At 37.3% G+C, this 22,960-nt stretch overlaps 1 protein-coding gene across 1 annotated transcript in view; it reads left to right on the top strand.

The window, feature by feature from the left end:
- Positions 1 to 22,960, top strand: part of dgkq.L (diacylglycerol kinase theta L homeolog) — a 107,405-nt gene that overhangs the window by 47,361 nt on the left and 37,084 nt on the right. Inside the window, exons 4-6 of the mRNA XM_018256662.2 lie at positions 11,240 to 11,325; positions 18,539 to 18,664; positions 21,141 to 21,294. Of these exons, the coding sequence (XP_018112151.1) occupies positions 11,240 to 11,325; positions 18,539 to 18,664; positions 21,141 to 21,294 (366 nt within the window). The remainder of the gene's footprint in view (positions 1 to 11,239; positions 11,326 to 18,538; positions 18,665 to 21,140; positions 21,295 to 22,960) is intronic.

Raw genomic sequence — 22,960 nt, 5'->3', positions numbered from 1 at the left:
GTAACCTGTGCTTTATCTCCTTTTCTTATGCAGCTTGAATGGCTCTGAGCCTATAATTAAGGGGTTTTCCCGAAATGCGTAATGGCTTTAGCATACCGGCAGATTCGCCTGGCGACTAATCGCCTCTTCTTCGGGGTCGTCAATCTCCCCCCCGAACTGCCTTCTACCTACCTTCCGCCTGGTAAAAAGAAAAATCGCCTGTGGCAATGCACTCCCGGCGCTTCAATCTCTGAAATTGCCCAAAGTTTCCTAGTGAGGCAACTTCGGAATTCGAAGCCCGCGAGTGCATTGCCGCAGGCGATTTTTCATTTTAGCAGGAGGAAGGCAGGGAGCAGGACCGTGCGACCAGGCGCTGGCAGGGAGAAGACAGTTTGGGGATATTGTCGCCCCGAAGAAGAGGTGATTAGTTGCCAGGCGACTAAATATTCCTGAATGTGCCCGTCTGCTAAAGCCCTTAGGTGTCCATTTAACAGCCGCCACCTATTTTTTAATGCTACGATAAACAGTGGTTTTTACTTTGAGGCAGTGTGCCCTCAATTTCTTTTTTGGTTTTAAGGTGGCCATAGACGTAACAATTACGATCTTTCTTGGAAAAGATCTTTCCAAGAAAGATCGTTTGTTTCAATACACACGTGTAGAGCTGAATCGGCAGATATACAGGTAGATCACAGGTACAAACAATAGAATTCTACCTGTATCTGCCGATTCAGCACTAACAATAGGCGATGTTTGGGTGCCTTCAAAGGCGCCCAATCAAAATTTTCCGTCCAGCCCGATCGACGAGCCAACAGATATCCAAGTCTTCTGCCGATACCGGTCGGCTCTTTTTCCACCATACACACAGTGAATATCGGACGAAAATTCGTTTTGGAAGGTAATATCTGTGCGTCTATGGTCACCTTTAGTTGCATCTGAAGCCAAATGAACTGCATGAGCAGTTGCTTAAAATTGTAAAAAATAGTGGGGATGGTATCACTTAATTGTTGATGTAGTCTTTGTGAGAAACCTGAAATTACCGCCATTTTCAGGGTGGCAGTAGCTCCAAGGTTCCTTTGCAGCAATTTACTCACTTGCACACTGTTCTTTGTCATATGAAATGGATGTGCAGTACAGGTATCTGGATCCATTATCCAGAAACCCATTATCTAGAAAGCTCCAAATTGCAGAAAGCCCATCAGCCAGACTCCATTTTATTCAAATAATTTTTGAAAAAGCTTTCCTTTTACACTGTATTAATAGAGCAGTATCTTGTACTTGATCCCAACTAAGATATTATCAATCCTTATTGGAGACAAAACCAGCCTATTGGGTTCATTTAATATTTACATGATTTTCTAGTAGAAGTAGGAAGTTATTTATCAGAGGTGGAGTTTTAGAGTTTTATATATACCTCGAATCAACTCACAACTCGAATGGTATCTAATTTAAAAAAAAAAACACTTGAAAGTGAAAAACTCAAATCAACGAGTTCAGGTTAACAAAGAATTTGTATTTTTTAACCCAAAAATGTGAATTTTGATTAAAAAAACAACTCGAATTTTCATGGAAAACACAGCTCAAACTTAATAAAACTGCCCCTTAAAGTATGAAGATCCAGATTATGGGAAGATCCATAATCCGGAAAACACCAGGTCCTGAGCATTCTCGATAACAGGTCCCGGGCATTCTTGATAACAGGTCTCGAGCATTGCATTCTTGATAAGAGGTCTTGTGCATTGTTGATCACAGGTTCCGAGCATTCCTGATAACAGGTCCCATATCTGTACAACATTGCAGAAGTACTTGGGCCCAAGTACCTTTAATTAGTAGCATCAATTTGTGCAACATTTGCATTTGTTTTAGTGTGATTGCACTTTGTGAATGAGCCCTGTTGTGAATGAGGTGCTAGATACAATACCCATGCAGTAAAGCTCATACCAGATGAAGAGGCTTCTTGCTACTTATCGTAGTTACAGAAAAAAGTGGTTGATTTGTGACTTTCAGTACAGAGGCAGATAAGATTATTATGGATACAAGTTTTATGGCCTTGCAGGATGTTGCAGTTACTGATTTCATTTGATTTATGGACTGAAGGTTGCAGAGAATTGATTATCCAGGAGAACTGGAATTAAAGAAGACAGAATCAAGTGGAGATGAAAAGAAATGTGTAGGAAACAACAAACGGGAAAAAGGAGAAACATTGAGAGAGAATTAAAGTTGAAGAGAATATTCTAAACTGTTCATATTTACCTAAATGTGTTGGCTTAATGTATTTATGTCGTTGAATATACAAAGCTTTTCTTGTGTTGCTTATTGCTCATTAAGGGTAAGATTTGAAAAGGAAAATTGTGTCTTAAATTGCTAATTTAAGTCTTTCATGCTTGATAATCCAGAAATCTTTAGTATGGAATCCATTATCTGGAAACCCGTTATCCAGAAAGCTTCAAAATACAGAATAGCAGCATCCCATAGACCCCATTTTATCCAAATAATCCAATTTTTAAAAAATGTGATTATTTCTCTGTAATAATAAAACAGTACCTTGTACTTGATCCGAACTTAGATATAATTAATCCTTATTGGAAGCAAAACCAGCCTATTGGGTTTATTTAATGTTTATATTCTACTATATTTAAGGTATGAAGAGCCAAATTATGGAAAGATATGTTATCCTGAAAAACCACAGGTCCCAAGCATTCTGGTTAATGGATCCTATACCTGTATTAACTTAATTCTCTTTTGAGAATTATTCCTATAGATGTTCTATGTGGCCTCCATATTGTGTTTTGATTTTAATCAAACTTTAAAATCACAAGTGAAAAGGTCTTAAAGGGGGTAGTTAACCTTCAAATTAACTTTTAGTATGTGATAGAATTGCCAATTCTTAGCAACGTTTCACTTGATCTTTTATTTGTTTATAGTTTTTGACTTATTTGCCTTCTTCTTATGACTCTTTCAACTTCCAAATGGGGGTCACTGACCCCAGCAGCCCATAAACTATTGTTCGATGAGGCTACTATTGTATTGTTATTGTAATTATTTGATTACTTCTCTTTATATTCAAGTGCTCTCCTATTCATATTCTAGTTCTCATTGATACCTAGGGTAATTTGGACCCTAGCAACTAGATAGCTACTGAAAATCCAAACTGGAGGCTGCTGATCAAAAAGCTAAATAATTCAAAAACTACAGATAATAAAAAATGAAGACCAATTGCAAACTGTCTCGGAATATCACCCTATACATCATACAAAAAGTTAATTCGAAACAACCCCTTTAATATCGATTTAAATATAATTCTCTCCACGTTTATAAAATCTGCCAGTTTAGATGTGGTTTTCTCCTGTCTACTACCCCATAGCAATCAGTAAGCAATTTACTTTGATCCATCTGAATTGGTTAGAATACACCCTTGCTAGACTTAGTAAAATATGTGATGTTTGAATGATCACAGCTGGTTGCTCTCTCTGGCCAATATCCACTTCTACCATAGTTCAAGTGTTTGCGATTGGCAAACACTTGAACAGCAGAATACAAAATGTTTTTAGAGGAGTTCCGGCAGCAGTGTTTCCAAGAGAATATCTCAGATGACGTTGGCTCAGCTCTCTGGAGCACAAGGGAGATACTCATGCATTTTTAAAGATTATTGAATGCAAATAGAAATCCACCCATTTATCCTTGAAGTTAGTAGGTTAATAAGAAGAGGGGTGAAAAGCAATTTCTCCCGTTTTTGACAGGTGTACTAGTTTTGGGGTAATTGACACCATCCTTTATGGAGAAAGTATGACACAATGCTGTGTGTTTTTCTAGCTATGTAGGGAAAAATGAGCAGCACAAAAAAGGTAGAGGAAGCAGCCAAGTCTCCTGGTGGAATATTAAGCCATGTAGTATAAACTCACTCTTGGCTAAACATGAAATAAACTGCTTTTGAATGCAGATGCGTTTTTTTTTTTTTTTTCATGGTTGGTGTTTTATATTACTGCATTTATAGATATAACTCGACCTCAAGTTTCCTAATAATTTGTCTTCTGCAAACTCCTGTTCATCACTCCAAGCCTCTCGAACTGTCTCCAAATCTCAAGTAGTTGTTGCATTGTTTTGACCCTGTGACTATGTTGTTGAAGAATCAAACATTTAATTGCAGTCATCTATCTGAAAGAGCACATTTGCCTGATGCATATTGATTTTGTTGTATTAACCCTCTTGTACAGTACTTTATAAATCATTTAGACACTTTAAGATCAATAGTATGTTCCCCCCCCCTGTTATTTATATGCAGTCTTTACAGGCAGAAGGGTAAATATCACCTAGGTATTCTGTTTGTGCTAGAAATTTATTTTATCTCTGGGCCCATGAGGACTGACTGAATTAAGGGGGTTATTTATTAAACCTCGATTTTTTTCTGGCCGAGGTTTTTCAGGCAAAAACTCTTTTTAGAGGAAAAAACTTTCAAGATTTTCAAGATTTATTAAACCTCAAAGCTGTAAAAAATCAGAATACAAAAATCTGCCGTATCAGACCTGTCGAGTTCATGTATATGTAGAAAATTCAGGATTTACGGTTGATAACCCAAAAGAATCGAGTGATTTGGGCGTCAAATCTGTAAAATTCATACAATTCGAGTTTTCTCCATTTTATTTTTTCCAGACCCAACTTTTTTGAGTTTTTTTTATTGATAAATAAAAGAAAATTGTGGATGGGAGTCTGGTGAGCTTGGTTTAATGAAAATATGAGATAAATTAGAGTTTCAGTAAATAACCCCTAAGTGTGTAGATCTTATAGTCCACTGAGTATAATAAAACATACAGAGTAAGCCTTTACAGTAAGAATGATTTAATAGGAGGTCTTTTTTGCAGTACAATACTTAAAAAAAAAATATCATAGACCCAAACATTTTGAGCATTGAAAAAAATTGCAGTTGCCACAAAGGGAAAGAGGCATAAAGTATAATCTTTCAAATTTTAGTTATTTATAATGTTTACCATTATCTAGTTCAGGGCTGTCCTATTAGAGTACTATGGGCTTGATGTGGCCCCTCAAGGGTTGTGTATAAGAAACATTCAGACCACTAACACAAAAAAAGTTAAACACTAGCCCAAGTACAGCGTGAACACATCACCATATTGATAATAGGTTTTGCTTTTCTTCCAAGCTAATCTAGATTTCTGGATTTTCACATTATGAATGAAACCACTAAAATATATAGTAGTTTATCATAAAAATGGCATCTTATATCAAAAGCAATATAACGAGTGCAGTAAAGAATTAACATAAACATGCTAGTTTTGAAAGTATAAATGTTTTGTATGGAATGTGTAAACCATGAGTAAGTGATGTAGTGTTTCATATACGTATTCCTTCAGATTTAAATGTGTAATTTACTAGAAATTTGTGTTTTTCTAGAAATTTGTACTGTGTACCTTCAGAATTTTTCATTATTAAAACAGGAAAGATAAAAAGTGCCAGAACCAGAGGAAGGACTTGTAAAACCGATGAACTAATATCAAATTTCTTCAATTCTGATCGCTTAAGAAAGATCTAGAATCAAGTTCAGTTTAAGAAATTATACTTGAATATTGATGATAATTTTCTCAAATCCATGCTAACCCCAGCCATTTTATGAGTAATATTACAAAAAAAAACTCAAAAAATTCAAATTTCAAGAAACAAAAATATTGTATGTCCAAATCCCAAAATTAATAATTACTGAGTCAATCGAACAGTATTTAGGTTGATCTGGCGAGAAAGTTGGTTAAATCACAAATTATCATCTCAAAAACTTGAATCACATGACATGATTGATATGATTGATAAGTCATTCATCAATCAAAGTCGGCTGGTTTGCATTCAATTTAAAAACACAAATCCAAGACCTGGATCTTTGATAAATATGCTCCTTTTAGCAGACGGGTGGCAGGAAAACAGACTGTGAGGAATAAAAAGAGAGTCAAGGGAAATAAGATGATAGGGAGAATAATGTGGCAAGAAAAGGGAGTTCAAGGGAAAAGGCAGCAAACAGATGTGGAAGTTTGAAATGGGGTGAGTATGGGGTAAGGAGTTGAATAAAAATGTATTAAGTGCTGTATGTGAGAAGCTTATAGCATGTAAGGCTAAAAAGCAAACTAGAGATTAAAGATAAACTGTACATATAAATTGTGTGTATATACATCATAACTATTAAGGTGTTAATTTGAAAATGTAATTTGTTCAATTTAGTTCACTAGAAGTAACATTTCACTTTGTGATAAAAGCTGTTGCTGTATTTTAAGTTTCTACATATTAACATCACAATTTTAGCATCTAGTGGTTTTAGCAGTTTTCTGGATCTTAACATCTCACATGTTGACACATTTTACAGCACTTCATGCCCTCAGACATTTTTCATTGACATGCCAGATTTACCACAGGTTTTTAATCAATGTTCCAAGCTATTCTCATCTTGTGAAAGCAATGCTATTGTTCATTGTGTCTAGAAAAAAATAAAATAAAGATGCCATTTTAAAGGGAAACAAGACCTTAAAAATAAACCATGCCATCTTCTGTCCTTTACTACTTGTGTAGATGCCTTGTATCCTCCTCTTATCTAATGTGTAAAACGCCCCTTTTGAATGTCACCTATGTTTTGTAGGGCTTTCATAATATAATTGGTGTTCTTGTGTTAGTGTATCAGCCGAGTTTCTTCATTATTGACATCTCGCATGTCATACAGATACAGATTTTTACACATCTGCAGTATTTACTTTTAGTATGTTCTAGAATGTCCCATTTTTAGCAACTTTTCCATTGGTTTCCATTTTTTAACTTAGATTTTGAATTATTTGCCTTTCTTTTATAACTTCAGCTTTCAGATGGGAGGTCGCTGACCCTTTTAACCAAAAAGCTATTGCAATATGTTTTTTTATTATTAAAACATATTGCTTATCTCTATTCAGGCCCTCTCCTTTTGATTTTCCAGTCTCTTATTTAATTTAGTACCTGGTTCCTAGGTTAACTTGATCCCTAGCAACCAGTTAGCTAAAAAATTTTATTGAGGTACACCTTTCCCTGCACTCTATTTTCCTTTTTTGTCATTTATTTGTTTCAGAACCCCAGGGGTGCTCTGCCAATGAGGCGAGTTGATTAACTCGCGTTAAGAGGCAGTGCCAGATAGGTTTCCAGGGGCGGCAAAAAGCCGCTCCTGGTGCCTTTAAGAGCTGAATTTCGGCTTTACTGGTTGCGCTCTCCGGACTAGCGTTGCTACCTCCCCCCAGAAAGGTAAGGGGGACGGCATTATAGGAGCCGCCTCAGACGGCTCTTTCCAAAGAAACAGCTCTGCAGACCCCAATCACACCTATAAATTAACATTACTTGCACAAACTAGGGATGCACTGAATCCAGTTTTTGGGATTTGGCCAAATCCCTGAATCCTTTGAGAAAGATTTGGCCAAATACCGAACCAAATCCTAATCCTAATTTGCAAATGTAAATTTCCCAGGAAAAGGTGGGAAACATGTTTTTAACTTCGTTGTTTTGTGACAAAAAGTCACGTAATTTCCCTTCCCATATGTAAATTAGGATTCGGATTCGGTTCTGCTATGCAGAAGGATTTGGGCGAATCCGAATCCAGCTTAAAAAGGCCAAATCATGGGCGAATCCTGGAATCGGTGCATCCCTAGCACAAACAGAACACTGGGAGGTGCATTTCAACCTTGTATAGTATCTTTGGTTAAATTGCACTGTAAAATGTAGTTTTTAGAAAACAGGGTGCTTCTGATTCAGGTCACTGTTGCTGTATTCTTTGTGGCTGTGGATTCAGGTGTCTGTGTTACACCCTTAGTAATCAATAAAGCATAAAAGTGAATCAATCACAGCTCCAAGCAGTAGTTTTAAACTGCTGCTTGGAGCTGTGATTGATTCACTTTTATGCTTTATTAAAATGTAGTTTTTATTTTGGTTTTAAAAATGATGCTGGATTTGTGTTCGTATTTACCTAATCAGAAGTAAAGAGAAGTGGATTGCTTTACATGTCTTAATATGTCTTAATATAGTAGAAATTGTCAGTCTCACATGTGATTATTTACTTTGTTATTGTCTTGTTCCAGTGTAAAATTGGTGTTGCGTGAAAATGCTATATATTTTGCTCTCATGGGCAGTTAATGACACATCAATCCACTGCTTAAATACAGACTGTGGCGGTAATGTGAGCAGCCTCCATTCTCTTAATTGCAGGTTTTCTCTTTTATGTGTAGTTAAAGATAATTATATGGAAGACATAAATACTGTGAGCAGATTTTCTGATGTATTTTGCTTAGTTAGCCTTTTTCATGAAGTCGTGATCTGAAATAACAGTACTATGTTGGGTTTTCATAAATCAGAAAAAAATGCAATTAATTTATTGTTAAAAATGGCCTTAAATATTGAATAGATGTCTTCAGATTAATATAGGCTTCAACTGTAAATCCAAGTAGATTATGAGCTGTTCTTTGTATTTAGGTGTGTTGTAGCCATTGCTATTTTTTTATATTAAAGGGATCCTGTCACCGGAAAGCATCAGTTAATAATGCTACTCCAGCAGACTTCTGCACTGAAATCCATTTTTCAAAAGAGCAAACAGATGTTTTTATATTCAATTTTGAAATCTGACATGGGGCTAGACATTTTGTCAATTTCCCAGCTGCCACTGGTCATGTGACTTGTGCCTGCACTTTAGGAGAGAAATGCTTTCTGGCAGGCTGCTGTTTTTCCTTCTCAATGTAACTGAATGTGTCTCAGTGAGACATGGGTTTTACTATTGAGTGTTGTTCTTAGATCTACCAGGCAGCTGTTATATTGTGTTAGGGAGCTGCTATCTGGTTACCTTCCCATTGTTCTGTTGTTAGGCTGCTGGGGGGGGGGAAGGGAGGGGGGAGATATCACTCCAACTTGCAGGACAGCAGTAAAGAGTGATTGAAGTTTATCAGAGCACAAGTCACATGACTTGGGGCAGCTGGGAAATTGACAATATGTCTAGCCCCATGTCAGATTTCAAAATTGAATATAAAAAAATCTGTTTGCTCTTTTGAGAAATGGATTTCAGTGCAGAATTCTGCTGGAGCAGCACTATTATCTGATTAATTTAAAAAAATAAAAAATAAATTCCCATGACAGTATCCCTTTAAAAATTGCTTTTAAAATGTTGTAATGGGAATGGGCGGAGTTTATCTGTTAATGAATACACAGGGGCTTATTTATCTTGTCATAGCAACCAATCAGATCTTCCAGAGGTATTTCTAGCTGTTAAATAATTTTCCACTAGTTAAAAAAAAAATTTTGTCAGGAAAATGTTAAATAAATTGGCACGTTTGTCAAAGCTTTTAATGCATTGATCTATGTCTGTATATTCAACTGTTTAAAGGAAACCTAAAGCTTAACAAATGAAGTAGGGCAGAAATGTTGTACATTATGTGTTGGGCTTCTGTACCAGCCCAAGGCAAACATAGCCCTTTTGCAGGGAAGAGCTGTGTCTCTGAAGGTGCCCCAGAATTTCCCCACCTTCTTTTCTGCTGATCCACTGCACATGCTCTGTGCTGCTGTCTCTTACCGAGTTTAGGAACTGACAATATACAGTAAATATATACAGTAAACTTCAGGGTCGGACTGGGCTGGTGGGACACCGGAATAAAACCTGGTCGGCCCCACCAGCCCAGATCCACACCCTGCTGTTCTTCCTGCCAATTGGTCACGGCAAAAAAAATGTGCATGACCGCATGCATGCACCCCCGCGGGGGGTTTGCTGGACTGGGCGCTTTGAGGCAGAAACCTCGGTGGGCCCTGGGCCCCAGTCCAACCCTGGTAAACATAGAATATAAATGTCACAATATAAGGATGGTTAGTAATTAGGACTGATAATTACTACATTAGCATCAGAATTTAATAATCAGCCTTGTAGCATCAGCTTTTATTACAGGTCAACCTTATTTTCTGCTTGATAATTTGCAACAACCCCTAATCTTAGCTTCTCAACAGCTGCTCGGAGCTCACTGAGCATGTGAGTATTGCAGACACTTTCCAAGATGGTTGACCCCCTGGGACAAGTTTAAAGTCCTGAATTATTATTGCTATTGAGAAGCTGAAACTTAAGGCTAGTGCAATAAGTTCAGTATATAAAATATGGCATTTTGTAGCCATATTCATCTTTAGGATTTAGTTCTCCTTTAAAACTCTGACAGTCAAAACTGTGAAATGGGGTACTGATCTCCAAACATACCGCCTAAATGGTAATCCACAGGAATTTAACAACTTGGTAGAATCCCTCTCCTTTGATACTACAAATCCACTACAAGTAGACAAGGTGGTCAAGTGAGGTATTGTATCTCTTAGTATAAGGCATGATGAGTTTGTACCATATGGAGAAAACACTACATTTAGTACACCTTCCAAAACACCATTTATTTTTTTCAGATATATATACTCCGGACTCAATGTAACATTGCAAAGGGAACAAATGTGGCACTTGTGAAAACTTTGTATTTAGAAACTAAAGTTGCCCAGGTGCAGTAATATATAGCAACCAACCAGCAGGTAGTATTTACTGGTCACCTGTTAAAAAGCAAATGGTATTTATTTCTATGGATTACTGCACTGGTGCCTTTTATTAATTGCATTTATATTGGTGTATTTTGATTAAGAAATTTTCAGTAGATGTTGTTTAGAGGAAATTAAACTGGATAACAATAGATGAAATTTGACTAGCCAACCACTTGACAGACATAATATATTCTATGAAATCCAGCCATGGATCCTTTACAGGCATCTTTGGGATGGGAGGGGATGAAGGAAAATTTGGAGTTAATTCTAGAATTTTCTTTTACATTATCCATACCTTATTATTCCATATGGTCAGCATGGGTTCATATCATTTTAAACAATTGTTTATGTAGTAAAAAGCATGAAAGTATTGAGACCTAAGTACATTACATTTTTTTTGTGAACCGAGAATGGACTTTATATGCACTCACAAACTCAGATCAGTCTCATCCGCACTTATAATAAACAGTTTTTTGACTCTGCATTGTTAGCTTTATAAGGCTTGAAAAATTGGTGCTATGCATGTCAATGTTTCATCTTTTAAGAATTAGACACGAGACTGCACTTATAAACGGGATGGCCTTATTTGAAGCAACTATGTAAAGTTTACTTGATGCATGTCTAACTTGGGATTTTAATTGATATAAACCAGTCATATTTATTATTAAACAAATAACAGAGTATTACATCTGCTATCAATCCTTTTGTCTTGCAGTTTGTGAACTTCATGTGCACACAGACTGTGCCCAGTTTGCATGCAGCGATTGTCGTCAGTGCCACCATGATGGACAACAGAATCACGTAAGTGTATCTGGTACAGATTTTAATTGAAACATTTATCCAACTTGGTGTCTTACGTGTACTATTAACTGTTCACCAATGAGCAACAGTTCTTGGAGATTTTAGAAAGGTCCCTCATAACAATACTTCATCCTTTTTTTCTCAAGCTACCATGATGGTTTGGGAAGAATTGAGCAGAATTAAAATAGTTGATTATTGTTCAGCATTGCTTTATTTATTGAGACATTTTCTCAAAGGGGTTCTCGTTTAAGTTAACTTTAGTATGTTATAGAATGGCTAATTCTAAGCGACTTTTAAATTAGTCTTCACTTTTTCATATTTATAGTTTTTGAATTATTTGCCTTTCTCTTCTTAAGGTTTCCAGTTTTCAAATGGCAGGCACTGACCCCATTTAAACTATAAATGTAAAGCTACAAATGTATTGTTATTGCTTTTTATTACTCATCTTACTCATCTTTCTATTCTGGCCTCTCTTTTTCATATTCAAGTCTCTCATTTAAATGAATGCATGGTGGCTAGGGTAATTTGGACCCTAGCAACCAGATTGCTGAAATTGCAAAGTTGCAAACTGTAGAGCTGCTGAATAAAAAAGCGAAATCACTCAAAAACCACAAATAAAAAAATTAAAACCAATTTTAAATAGGGATGCACCGAATCCACTATTTTGCATATGCAAATTAGGGGTGGGAAGGGGAAATTTTTTTTACTTCCTTATTTTGTGACAAAAAGTCACGCGATTTCCCTCCCCACCGCTAATTTACATATGCAAATTAGGGTTCAGCCGAATCCTGTTGAAAAAGGCAGAATCCTGGTCGAATCCCGAACCGATTCCTGGATTCCGTGCATCCCTAATTTCAAATTGTTTTAAGTATCACTTTCTACATCATACTAAAAGTTAATGTAAAGGTGAGCAACCCCTTTAAAAATAGTTTGAACTGTACTTTTCAGTATCGGATTTATTCATCAATCATTTGTTACTTTTCTAATCTCAAGATCTAAGGTTACTACTTTACTTACTATTACCTGTTCTGCAACTATTTGCAAGTTAGTGAAACAAATATACCATACATAGACGGAGGGGAATGTTATATTTGGAGAGGCTACGGTTTATGTCACACGCAACAATTTCTCCACGTGCATTTTTTTAAATCATTGCCGAAATAGCTGCTTTGGCCCCCCTACCTTTCTGATTCTGTGGCAGACACTTGAGAAAAGTGTAATTCCCTTGTCAATTTCCCTCTGTATAAGGGGTGGACATTGCACATACCAGTAAGATCACTGTTTAAGATGGTTAATCAGCAGTACATTAACCCCAGACATGACAGTAAGATCATGGGCAAAATTATTTCAGAGCACTGAATTAACCCCATATATGCCAATAAGTTTTTTTGCAGAAAATGGATAATGAACATTGTATTAAGCCCAGATAAACCTAGAAATTAGGCGCAGTTAGTAAAACACTCCTAAGATCACCATTTCTGTATGAAATTACTGTATAAATTGGCTAAATTTATAATTTTTTAGTTTTGCCATTTTTTTTCAAAGCAAAAGCGTTACTGTCAAAGCACATATAGTGCTATATGTTTGGTTCACTGCAGCTTTCTGGCCTCGTAAATATGCAGTAAGCCATTCAACAACTTGAAGGTCTCTTGTTATCATTTAAAGGAGAATGAAAGGCATGTTATACTTGAGGGTACCAAAAGTTAGGCACCCCTAAATGATTGTATCTACTTACCTGACACCCCAGGCCAATGCTCCTCTCAGCAGAAAACTGCACCAGCCTGGGGTTATACTAGCGAGCACCACGGAGTGATCGGATTCAGGCTTCTCCTTTCTTCTCGCACACGGAGTAGGCTATTTCATTCTACTGCGCATGCGTCTGCACATGCGTACGCCCAAGGATACCAATTGAGCAGCAACAAATTTAAAGGTTTTGATCTTTAAATTTCTTTACATGCAAAATACCGCAAACTTAATGGCTTGATAAGGATCAACATTTAGCTGAATAATATAATTTAACATTAAATAACAAAGCCAGTAGATACTGTTTATCCATGCTGTATTTTGTTTTTCGTGCACCAGTGTAATTGCCTGTGTGTATTTCTGTACAGACTAAAGAAAACCTAGCAACACACACGAGTTTGAAAAATATTGTGCCCTGTCCATGGAAAAGTTGACTGCATTATGTTTACACAGAAGCTGAAAGACAATGAACAGATATCCATGTAATATAAATCAACTGCGGATTAAGACAAAAGATTGTTTAATCTCAAGAATTTGCCTTACTATTAGAGTGACAAATTATTGCAATGGCTCAGAGACATCAAACAACCACCTTAAAAATCCTTTATTCCAAGCCAGATACATTCTCTGGTCGCTTGATACCCTTACAGTACCTTGATTTATTATCATATTTGCAAACATTTAAAATGGCATAGCCGGATTAAAAAGCAGGCTTCCTTCTTGCAATTATTATTTCTTGCTGACAATTTGTACAAGTCTTGGGGTTCATTACCTAAGTTATATTGTTGGTCACAATCAGAGATTTTTTTTTTTATAAATGTAACTGTGAAATTACATAGGTGTTTGGTTTAAACCATGCCATCCATGCCCTAGCAGTAATGTACAAGTATGGGACCTGTAATCCAGAATGCTTGGAACCTGGGGATCATTCTGTAATTTATATCTCTATACCTTAAAGGAATTGTTCAGTGTAAAAATAAACTGGGTAAATAGATTGGCTGTGCAAAATAAAACATGCTTCTAATATCGTTAGTTAGCCAAAAATGTAATGTAGAAAGGCTGGCGTGAGTGGATGCCTAACATAATAACCAGAACCCTGATTTACATCTTTTTGATTTTTTTTTCATTTTGCACAGCCAAATTACCCAGTTTTTATTTTAACACTGAACTCTTCCTTTAAGTCTTCTTAAAAATAATAAGGAGAAGGAAAGTCAAAACAGTAATAGCCTTCTAAACAAAGTCTTGTGGACATAGAAATCACTGACCGTTTTTTGTGTTTTGCTAATGAAGGTGCCCTTTAAACCTAAGTCTCAGTTCTCCCAAGAGACTTGCTTATCTTAAATAGTTACAGTGTATCTAAAGGCAGACGACGAGTATTCTGGGCTTTCTGCCAGAAAGCCTCTTCTTTAATTAAGTTTTAGAAGCTTTGAATCTTTTTCTAGTGTCAGTGCAGGGGATCAAACAGAAACTCAGGACATTTCAGTAACAATCCGGGACTGCGGGCTGACCTATTAAAATTGGGACTGTCCTGTAAAAAACTGGACAGTTGAAAGGTATGTCCTGACCTTGCTTGCTTAGACTTCCTCTGGTTTTCTTCCACACTCCAAAAACATATAGGGTGGTCAACTGGCTCATCATAATTTTTTACTGTAATATGTATGTAATAGGGACCTTTTGTTCTAAGTTCTCCTGGGGCATGGACTGATGCAAATGATGTATAATAGCTGTAAAGCATTACAAAATATGTTGGCACTATATGTATAACTGGTGGTGATAATACTGGCATAAATGTTTACTTAGCCTAGAAACTGAAGAAGCATTACAAAAGCCATAGAAAGCAATAATATTTGCTTTCTATGGCAATAGAGCCAGCATGAAGGCCTCCTGCTTTTCAGTCAAAATGCCAATAGAACTATACAAAATACATAAAGGAAGAGAAATCTTCATATTAAACTGTCAATCTGGCTTAATCAAGCAGAAACACATGGCATGTTTAGAGCTTTAAGCAGTTTTAAGACATGAAGGATATATTTGGTTCATGTCTGTTTGCCAGTAATATCTTTTAAATACCCTGTAGTTATTTATATATAATTATTTTGGCTTAACCATTTGACTGTTGCCTATGCATATTAGCAAAAGCTCGTTTTGGTTTACCGTGTATTTTTAGGAAATAAGGAGACATCTGCAAAGTTATTTATGCTCTTCTGCATTTAGTTTCTGTCTATGGCAGGGCTTTCAAATTGGAGGCCCTTCAACATAGTTCACAGCAAAATTATTGTTCTGCTCCTAACCTGTGACGTAGCAGCTTTGCCAGAGGCTAATGGCAGTCATATAGAGGTCTGGTGTCACAGCTGATACACAACATTCTGCTAATCTATGAATGCTCATTATCAGTAATGAAATGTATGATATTGATCACTATCCACTGTCCCAAATTTGGTCCATTGACCTGCTTCTCTCTGGGGGGTGGACTATATACAGAGGACTGTGTCATTTGCTTATATGTTTCCTCTGTCTGTTAGTAGCCATATAGTGGAGGCCCATATATACTGTGTTTGTAAATTCATCAGATACTTGTTTGTGTTTTTTTCTGGCTGGTTACTTCTCTAATATAATGACCCACCCTGTGCTTACACCACAAAGCACATTTAATGTTTGGCTGAGACCAGCCTTGATTTGTTTCGGAATTTAGTGTTCCTTGGCTGTGATGTACCCCATATTTTAGATGTATGATCTTCATATGTTCCTGGTTTGTATTGATATTATGTCTATTAATTATCTGCTTCATATTACAGCTAAACACATAATTTGGCCAGTGGTCATGGTCAATACAGGTACTCTGCAACTAACCTCTCACCAGTGATTAACCCATGACTATTCTATGCAGCTACATTGTTATTGATCTCACACATAACAGATGCATCAGGGCTCTTATATGCAGCAGTCGCTTCCTGACTCTCAGGACTGATTAAAGCCTCCAAACACACTAATTGCTTTAAGACTAAGGGCATTTTAGGCAGGAAGTCTGCACTACTTTGAGGGTTTACTGGTATATTAAGGTGGACCTTTCTGATAAGGCTTTCTTAGTTTTAACCTTTCCTTCTCCTTTAAACGACACTACTGTTGGTACTTGAATTACAAGTCCCAATTACAAAGAAAGGGCGTTAATATTATTTATAGCACTACTTCTTTCAGATAGTTTGCTTCTTTCTCATTGCAAACCCTACATATAATGTTATACTGCTGGGATAATATTTATTCATACAGCTTAGCAACCACTCTTCCTCTGCCATGCCATTCTGCCAGTCTCTGCACTTGCTTCTGCTATCTTTCAGAAAAGCATTTAAACTAATGACCCCGACATTCTAAGCCGTTAATAACTCCTCCACCCTCCATGCCTCCACCCTCCATGCCTCCACCCTCATCTCTTACTAACCTATATCTAGAAACTACTCACCTAACAACTTGTTATGCTCCTCTACTCACCTGCTTCTCAGCTCCTCACTCGTGACCTTCTCACATACCTGCATTCAAGACTTTGCAAAAACTGCACCCTTCTTTGGAATTCACTCCCAACCCTAACCCTATATTTTTGCCTTCAAAAGATCTTTTAATACACTTTACTTTAGAGAAGCTTACCCTCATCTAGTATAGCATAACCAGTATGCTGCTAAATGCAATGCCCAGTGCCACATTTTTCACTTTGCCAACTTCTGACCTTCCCCATTGTCAGGGAGCCGGGAGGTCCCTCCAGGGAGGTAGTCAGGATCGAGGAGGAAGCCCTCTTGAGGGAGCAAGGTCGCGGTGTCCAAAGGGTTAATCAAAAGAGTAGTCAGAATCCAGGCAAGAGTTCACGGGCAGGCAGATAACAGCAAAGTCCAAAGTCCAGGCAAAGGGTCAGGATAATAATCAGGAACAGATTTAACAATAGTAGCTCACAAGGAACCCAGGATACACACAGGAAATGTTTCCTATACTTGGGCGCCATTCTGGCGTCTAGGTAGCGTTTTTATATTCGAATTTGGCACCATAGTGACGTCATTGGCGTCCTTGCGCCGACGACGCGCTGACGTCATCGCGCCAGCGCCTCTACCCACGTGGCGGCCATGGGCGCCGCCATTTTGGGAGCGACGCCGGCAGGGAAGGACGCGCCGCCCGGAGCTCCTGGACCTGCTCCGGGCGGCGATCGTGACACCCATGTCCACACCTTGGGGTATATTTATTATGTAGTGTAAAAAAACAGATATACCACACCACAGGCTTCTCAGTGTAAAAAACGGTGTAAATTTTTTCAGTTTTTTTTCTTAGTGACTTCCGCCGAAAGCAATGTAACATAACAGAGGTAAATCTGGCTTTCGCATGGCGTAAAATAAAATACACCTTGATAAATTCGCTGTTTGTTGTCAGTGAATTTCATTTTACAAAACATAATAAACATTCCCCTTGTGTCTCGACCTCTTTTTCTTTTAGATTATAAACTATTTTGGGCAGGGCCCCCTTTGCCTCTTGTATTATTTATTGTTTGCTTTTTCTATACACCCATTTTTTGTGCAACATTACAATAAATGTTAGCACTTTATAAATACAGGTATGGGATCTGTTATCCAGAATGCTCAGGACCTGGGGTTTTCCCAGATAACATATCTTTCTGTAATTTGGATGTTCATACCTTAAGTCTGCTAGAAAATCACTTAAACATGAAACCAAATAAACCAAATTGGCTGTTTTTACCCCCAATAAGGATTAATTATATCTTAGTTTGGGTCAAGTACAAGGTACTGTTTTATTATTACAGCGAAAAAGGAAATCATGTTGAAAAGTTTGGATTATTTGGATAAAATGGAGTCTATGGGAGACAGCCATTCCGTAATTTGGAGCTTTCTGGATAACAGGTTTCCGGATTACGAATCCCATACCTATACACATTAATAATAATTATTATTATAACATAATACATCATTTTTAAGGTTTTTATGTTCTGTTTTCCTTTTTCATTTGGGACATTTATTTTATTATTGTACATTATTGGTTGAGCGTTGTCTCTGTTCGCTGATGCCACACATATGCTTTCTTGACATTTTTCGACCATACACTGTTATTAGCAGTTTGTGTGTTGAGTTTTGTGCATGTTGAAAAAGGCCAGGGACTCAAATGAAACGTCATTTTTCACTTCAGTAAACGTAACTGTTTTTCCTTCACTGTTCTTCCCCTGGTGCCAAAAATAGTGCCAATACAAGAGTCCACTTGTTACTATAGTAACCAGAAGTGAGTATATGGTAAATGTTATCACTTCCAAAAAGTGAGTGCTAAGCTGAAGAAGAAGTGGTGCTAGCATAGCGACACACATGAAACCTAGACTCCCCTAGGAAACTTGACAGAAGTGCTGTCTTAGTGATAAGGTATAATGACATAGCCACTGATATTAATTTTATGCATTAGTGTTCTAATGTACACTTGTCTTTTATTTCAGGACACATACCATCATCACTGGCGAGAAGGAAATATGTCTTCCAGTGCTCGTTGCGAAGTCTGCAAAAAAACCTGTGGTTCTTCAGAAGTTCTCTCTGGCATGAAATGCGAATGGTGTGGGATTCAGGTACATAAATTAAAATAATAAATCTGAGATATTAGGGTCTCAGAGTCTGAAGTGATAACTCGTCACGAGAAGGAAGAGGCCCAGGTGCACCGCCCTGAGCCCTCAGCACGGGGAGCGGACAAACCGAAAAAGCTTTTTGGAGCAGGCACTTAATGAAGGCAAACTTCCACCAGGCAAATAATTCTAAGTGAACAAAGTTTAGTGTGTCCACAGCCGTACACGTTTCGTGTCATAAACACTTAATCACAGTGTTTATGACACCAAAAAAAGGTTTTTACAGAAATTGAAATGTCTATTCATGGGACCTATCCTAACACCTTTACTCCCCTAGTGTAATGTACAGACTGTATTTGGATGGAAAGGTTGGACAAGCAGTACTTGACAGTCATTTACAGTAACCTTATAGGCCAATTTACTTGACAATTACTTGGCCAATCACTGGTTACTAGCAGAAATCAGGAAATAGATTTTCTGCTGTCTCAATATGAAGTAAGTGTGAGTGTGAATATCAGAGCCTGTGTGTCCTGAATATAAATTACTATTCTACATAACTTGTTTGTATAGTGATCAAAGCTATTATCACAACATGGACAAGTAAAGTCAAATTCACTGTGGGGAAGGCAAATTTTTAGATCTCTCCTAGTAAATCTAATTGCTAATCTGGGACAACCCAGGGCGCTTTCCATCTCATTGCTGCATGGCCCTATTTTTTCTTATATCGAGTTCAAAAATGAACAATTGTTTAAATAAGGCACTATTGTATCAAATACTCCTAAGAGATCTTTTTAATAAAATACAGGTATCTTTAGTGGAGATATTTTGTTATAGGTTTATTGCTCCAGTTTTAGAAGTTTTAACCAAGTGGAAAATGATTTTGGGTTTATGGTGCTGTGTTTGTAGTAAAGCAAAAAAGCAACAGGCAAAATGCCAGTATTGCCTGCCCTGAGTGCCCATCATTGGTTATAATAGTAATTAAAAATGTTTTCAGATACCTTTAATAAGAAAGTATGAGGACATTTTTAAATTATGTGGTTCATGCAACATGTGTATGTATTACCCTTAAGGTAGTCCCTGTCTTAAGGTGGCCATAGATGTAACAATTACGATATTTCTTGGAAAAGATTTTTTCAAGAAAGATCGTTCTTTTCAATACACACGTGTAGAGCTGAATCGTCAGATATACAGGTAGATATACGGGAAGAAACAATAGAATTCTACCTGTATCTGACGATTCAGCACTAAAGGTGGCCATACACGGGCAGATAAAGCTTCGGTCGTTTGGACCGATTTGACAGCTTATCTGCCCGTGTATGGGGGCTTCCGTCGGGTCTTCCCGATCAATATCTGGCTACGATATCGATCGGGAAGGTTGGATTTTTACCCGACCGACCCGTCGGAGCCGCTTAGCGCATCGTAATTCGATCGTTCGGCCATACGGCCGAACGTTCGAATTACCCCCGATATAGCCATGCCGTTAGTGGCATAGCGGGGAAAGATCCGCTCGTGTGGCGATGTCGCCAAACAAGCGGATCTTGGAGTCTATGGCCAGCTTAACAATGGCCGATGTTTGGGTCCCTTCAAAGGCACCCGATGAAAATTTTCCGTCCAGCCCGATCGATGAGCCGACCGATATCCAAGTCTTCTGCCGACATCGGTCGGCTCTTTTCCACCATACACGCAACGAATATCGGACGAAAATTCGTTTCGTACGATATTATCTGTGCGTTTATGGCCACCTTAAGGCTGGCTCTCAACAACATTCTTAATGATCTCACTTTTTGCATTAAAATATCCATACAAAGCTAAAAAGCAGCCAAGCGTATTGGCTTAAAGGAGAACTAAAGTAACTAAAGAAGTAGGCTAGAAATGTTGTCCATTAAGTTTTGGGCTACTGTGCCAGCCCAAGGCAACCACATATTTTTAGCAGGGAAGATCGGTGCTTCTTAAGATCCCCCAGTAGATCCCCATCTTCTTTTCTGCTAATTCACTGTACATGCTCTGTGCTGCTGTCAGCTACTGAGCTTAGGGATTGTCTCAAAATATACAGTACACATAGAATATAAATGTCACAATATAAGGCTGATTAGTAATTAGGACAGATAATTACTACATGGCAGCACAGAAACCAGTGCAACTAGCATCAGAATTTCATAATCTGCCTTGTAGCATCAGTTTATATTACAGACCAGTCTCATTTTCTGCTTGATAATTTGCGACAACCCCTAAACTGCTTAGAGCCCACTGAGCATGTGAGTGTCACAGACACTTTCCAAGATGGTGACCCCCTGTGACAAGTTTGAAGTCCTGGATTATTGCTGACATTGACAAGCTGAAACTTTAGGCTGGTGCAAAAAGTTCAGTATATAAAATATTAGTTTTACTTTAAAAGGGTATAGTGGCTCTTGATTAAAGAACAATATTTTCACTAGCAATAATTGTAATTAGAAGTAACATGAATGCTAAATTATTTTTTCAGGCTCATGCTGCTTGTTACATAATCCTAAATCATGAATGTACTTTTGGAAGACTTAGAAGTATGGTGCTCCCGCCAAACTGTGTTCATTTGCAAGCTCGTAATTTCAGCAAAATGCACTGCTTTCGAATATCAGAGAGCATTCAAGCTGAGCAAGGTTTGTACTGTCTTTATCATCTATTATAAGCACTTTGTATATTTCTATACCTAAAGTAACTGTAAATGAAGTAGTGCAGGCATATTTTTGCCTGTACATTGATATTTTACTTGTGATTTTGTTAGAACTACTCATCCCTTGTTGACAAACTGAATGCCAGCTGTTTAGAACCCTTACACATTGACGTTTATTAAAAATGCATGCATGCTGCATAAAGCACAGTGTGCTGCTTTTAGAAAACTAATTTAAATGCATCTGTCCTAAAACACAAATGTGAATGAGGGTGCGTACCAGGCAGAATAAAGTTGAATCAGTTTGCTGATGTGTTAATGTGGGTCTCAAATGCATGTCAAATTAATGTAAAAATAGCATAACCTTTATTTAGAAATGCATTGGCCTTTTAGTTGTTTATAATAATTATTGATAATATCTGTTTAGGAGATGCTACAAGCTTGAATACCTTAATATGTAACAAGAATATTACCCATTTATGAAATCAGTTAAAGGGGACCCGTCACCCAAAAAAATTATTCAAAATCCTATTTTATCACATTAGTCAAGAAAAATAAACTTTAATTACACTATATAAAATTATTTGAATCTTGTTTCCTTCGGTCTGGTAATTCATAATTATAGCAAGCAGGCAGGAGCCATTTTGTGGACACTGTTATTAAGACAAGCCTTTCTATCATTTCAGAATCTTGTTTGTTCACCAGAATAGGGGAACCAATGTCCATCCCCATGCCCTACACAATTAAACGGTGAAAAGAACTGGGGGAATGTGTGGAGGGCAGTGACATCTAGGAAGTGGTGAATGGAAAGTGAAAGCAATTGTCTGCCCCGCCTCTATGCCTAGGCATAGAGGAGGGGCAGACAATATTTGATTGACAGCTGAGATTTTTAAATGAGTTTACAACAGCTATGAATGCTTTAATAAAAAATAGAAATTGGATTTTATGTTTAATTTGAAAAGGACTTTTATTATACAGAGTTTTGCGTCTGGGTGACAGGTCCACTTTAATGAAAGTAGAATGTAAAAAATGTATATATTTGCACCTATTTTAACCTAAAATAACTAAAGATTATGTCATTCATGCTTAGAAATACAAAGAAAAAAAACTATAATTTTCACACATTTTGCCTTGCAAAAAGTCAATTACAGGTATGGGATCTATTATCTAGAATGCTTGGAACATTGTTTTCCAGATAAGGGGTATTTCCAAAATTTTGATCACCATACCTTAAGTCTGCTAAAATCACTTAAATATAAAATAAACCAAAAAGGATTGTTTTCCCACGTATATGGATTTAGTTGTGGTCAAGTTCACGGTACTGTTTTATTATTACAGAAAAAAGAAAAAATTATTATTTCCTTAGAATGGGCTTTATGGGAGATAGCCTTTCTGTTATTCAGAGCTTTCTGGAAAACAGACTTCCAAATAAGGGTTCCCAAACCTGTGTACGTGGTACATTTCAAGGAATAAAGTCTATATTGTGAAAAATAGTCATATGCATCAGTTTGGACCCCAAAAGGATCTTTTGTACTTCTAGGCCCCCTTTTCAGCCACTGGGCCTGCTATGTGTATTGTTTTTACTTGCATATTAATCCTGGTCTTCAGCCAACAGGAACAATTGTGCTCAGTCTGAGGGACCCATGTGCAAGGGA

The sequence above is a fragment of the Xenopus laevis genome, chromosome 1L, assembly GCF_017654675.1.
Source record: "Xenopus laevis strain J_2021 chromosome 1L, Xenopus_laevis_v10.1, whole genome shotgun sequence".
NCBI classification, from domain to species: Eukaryota; Metazoa; Chordata; class Amphibia; order Anura; family Pipidae; genus Xenopus; species Xenopus laevis.
This window is presented reverse-complemented; position numbering and strand designations above follow the sequence as displayed.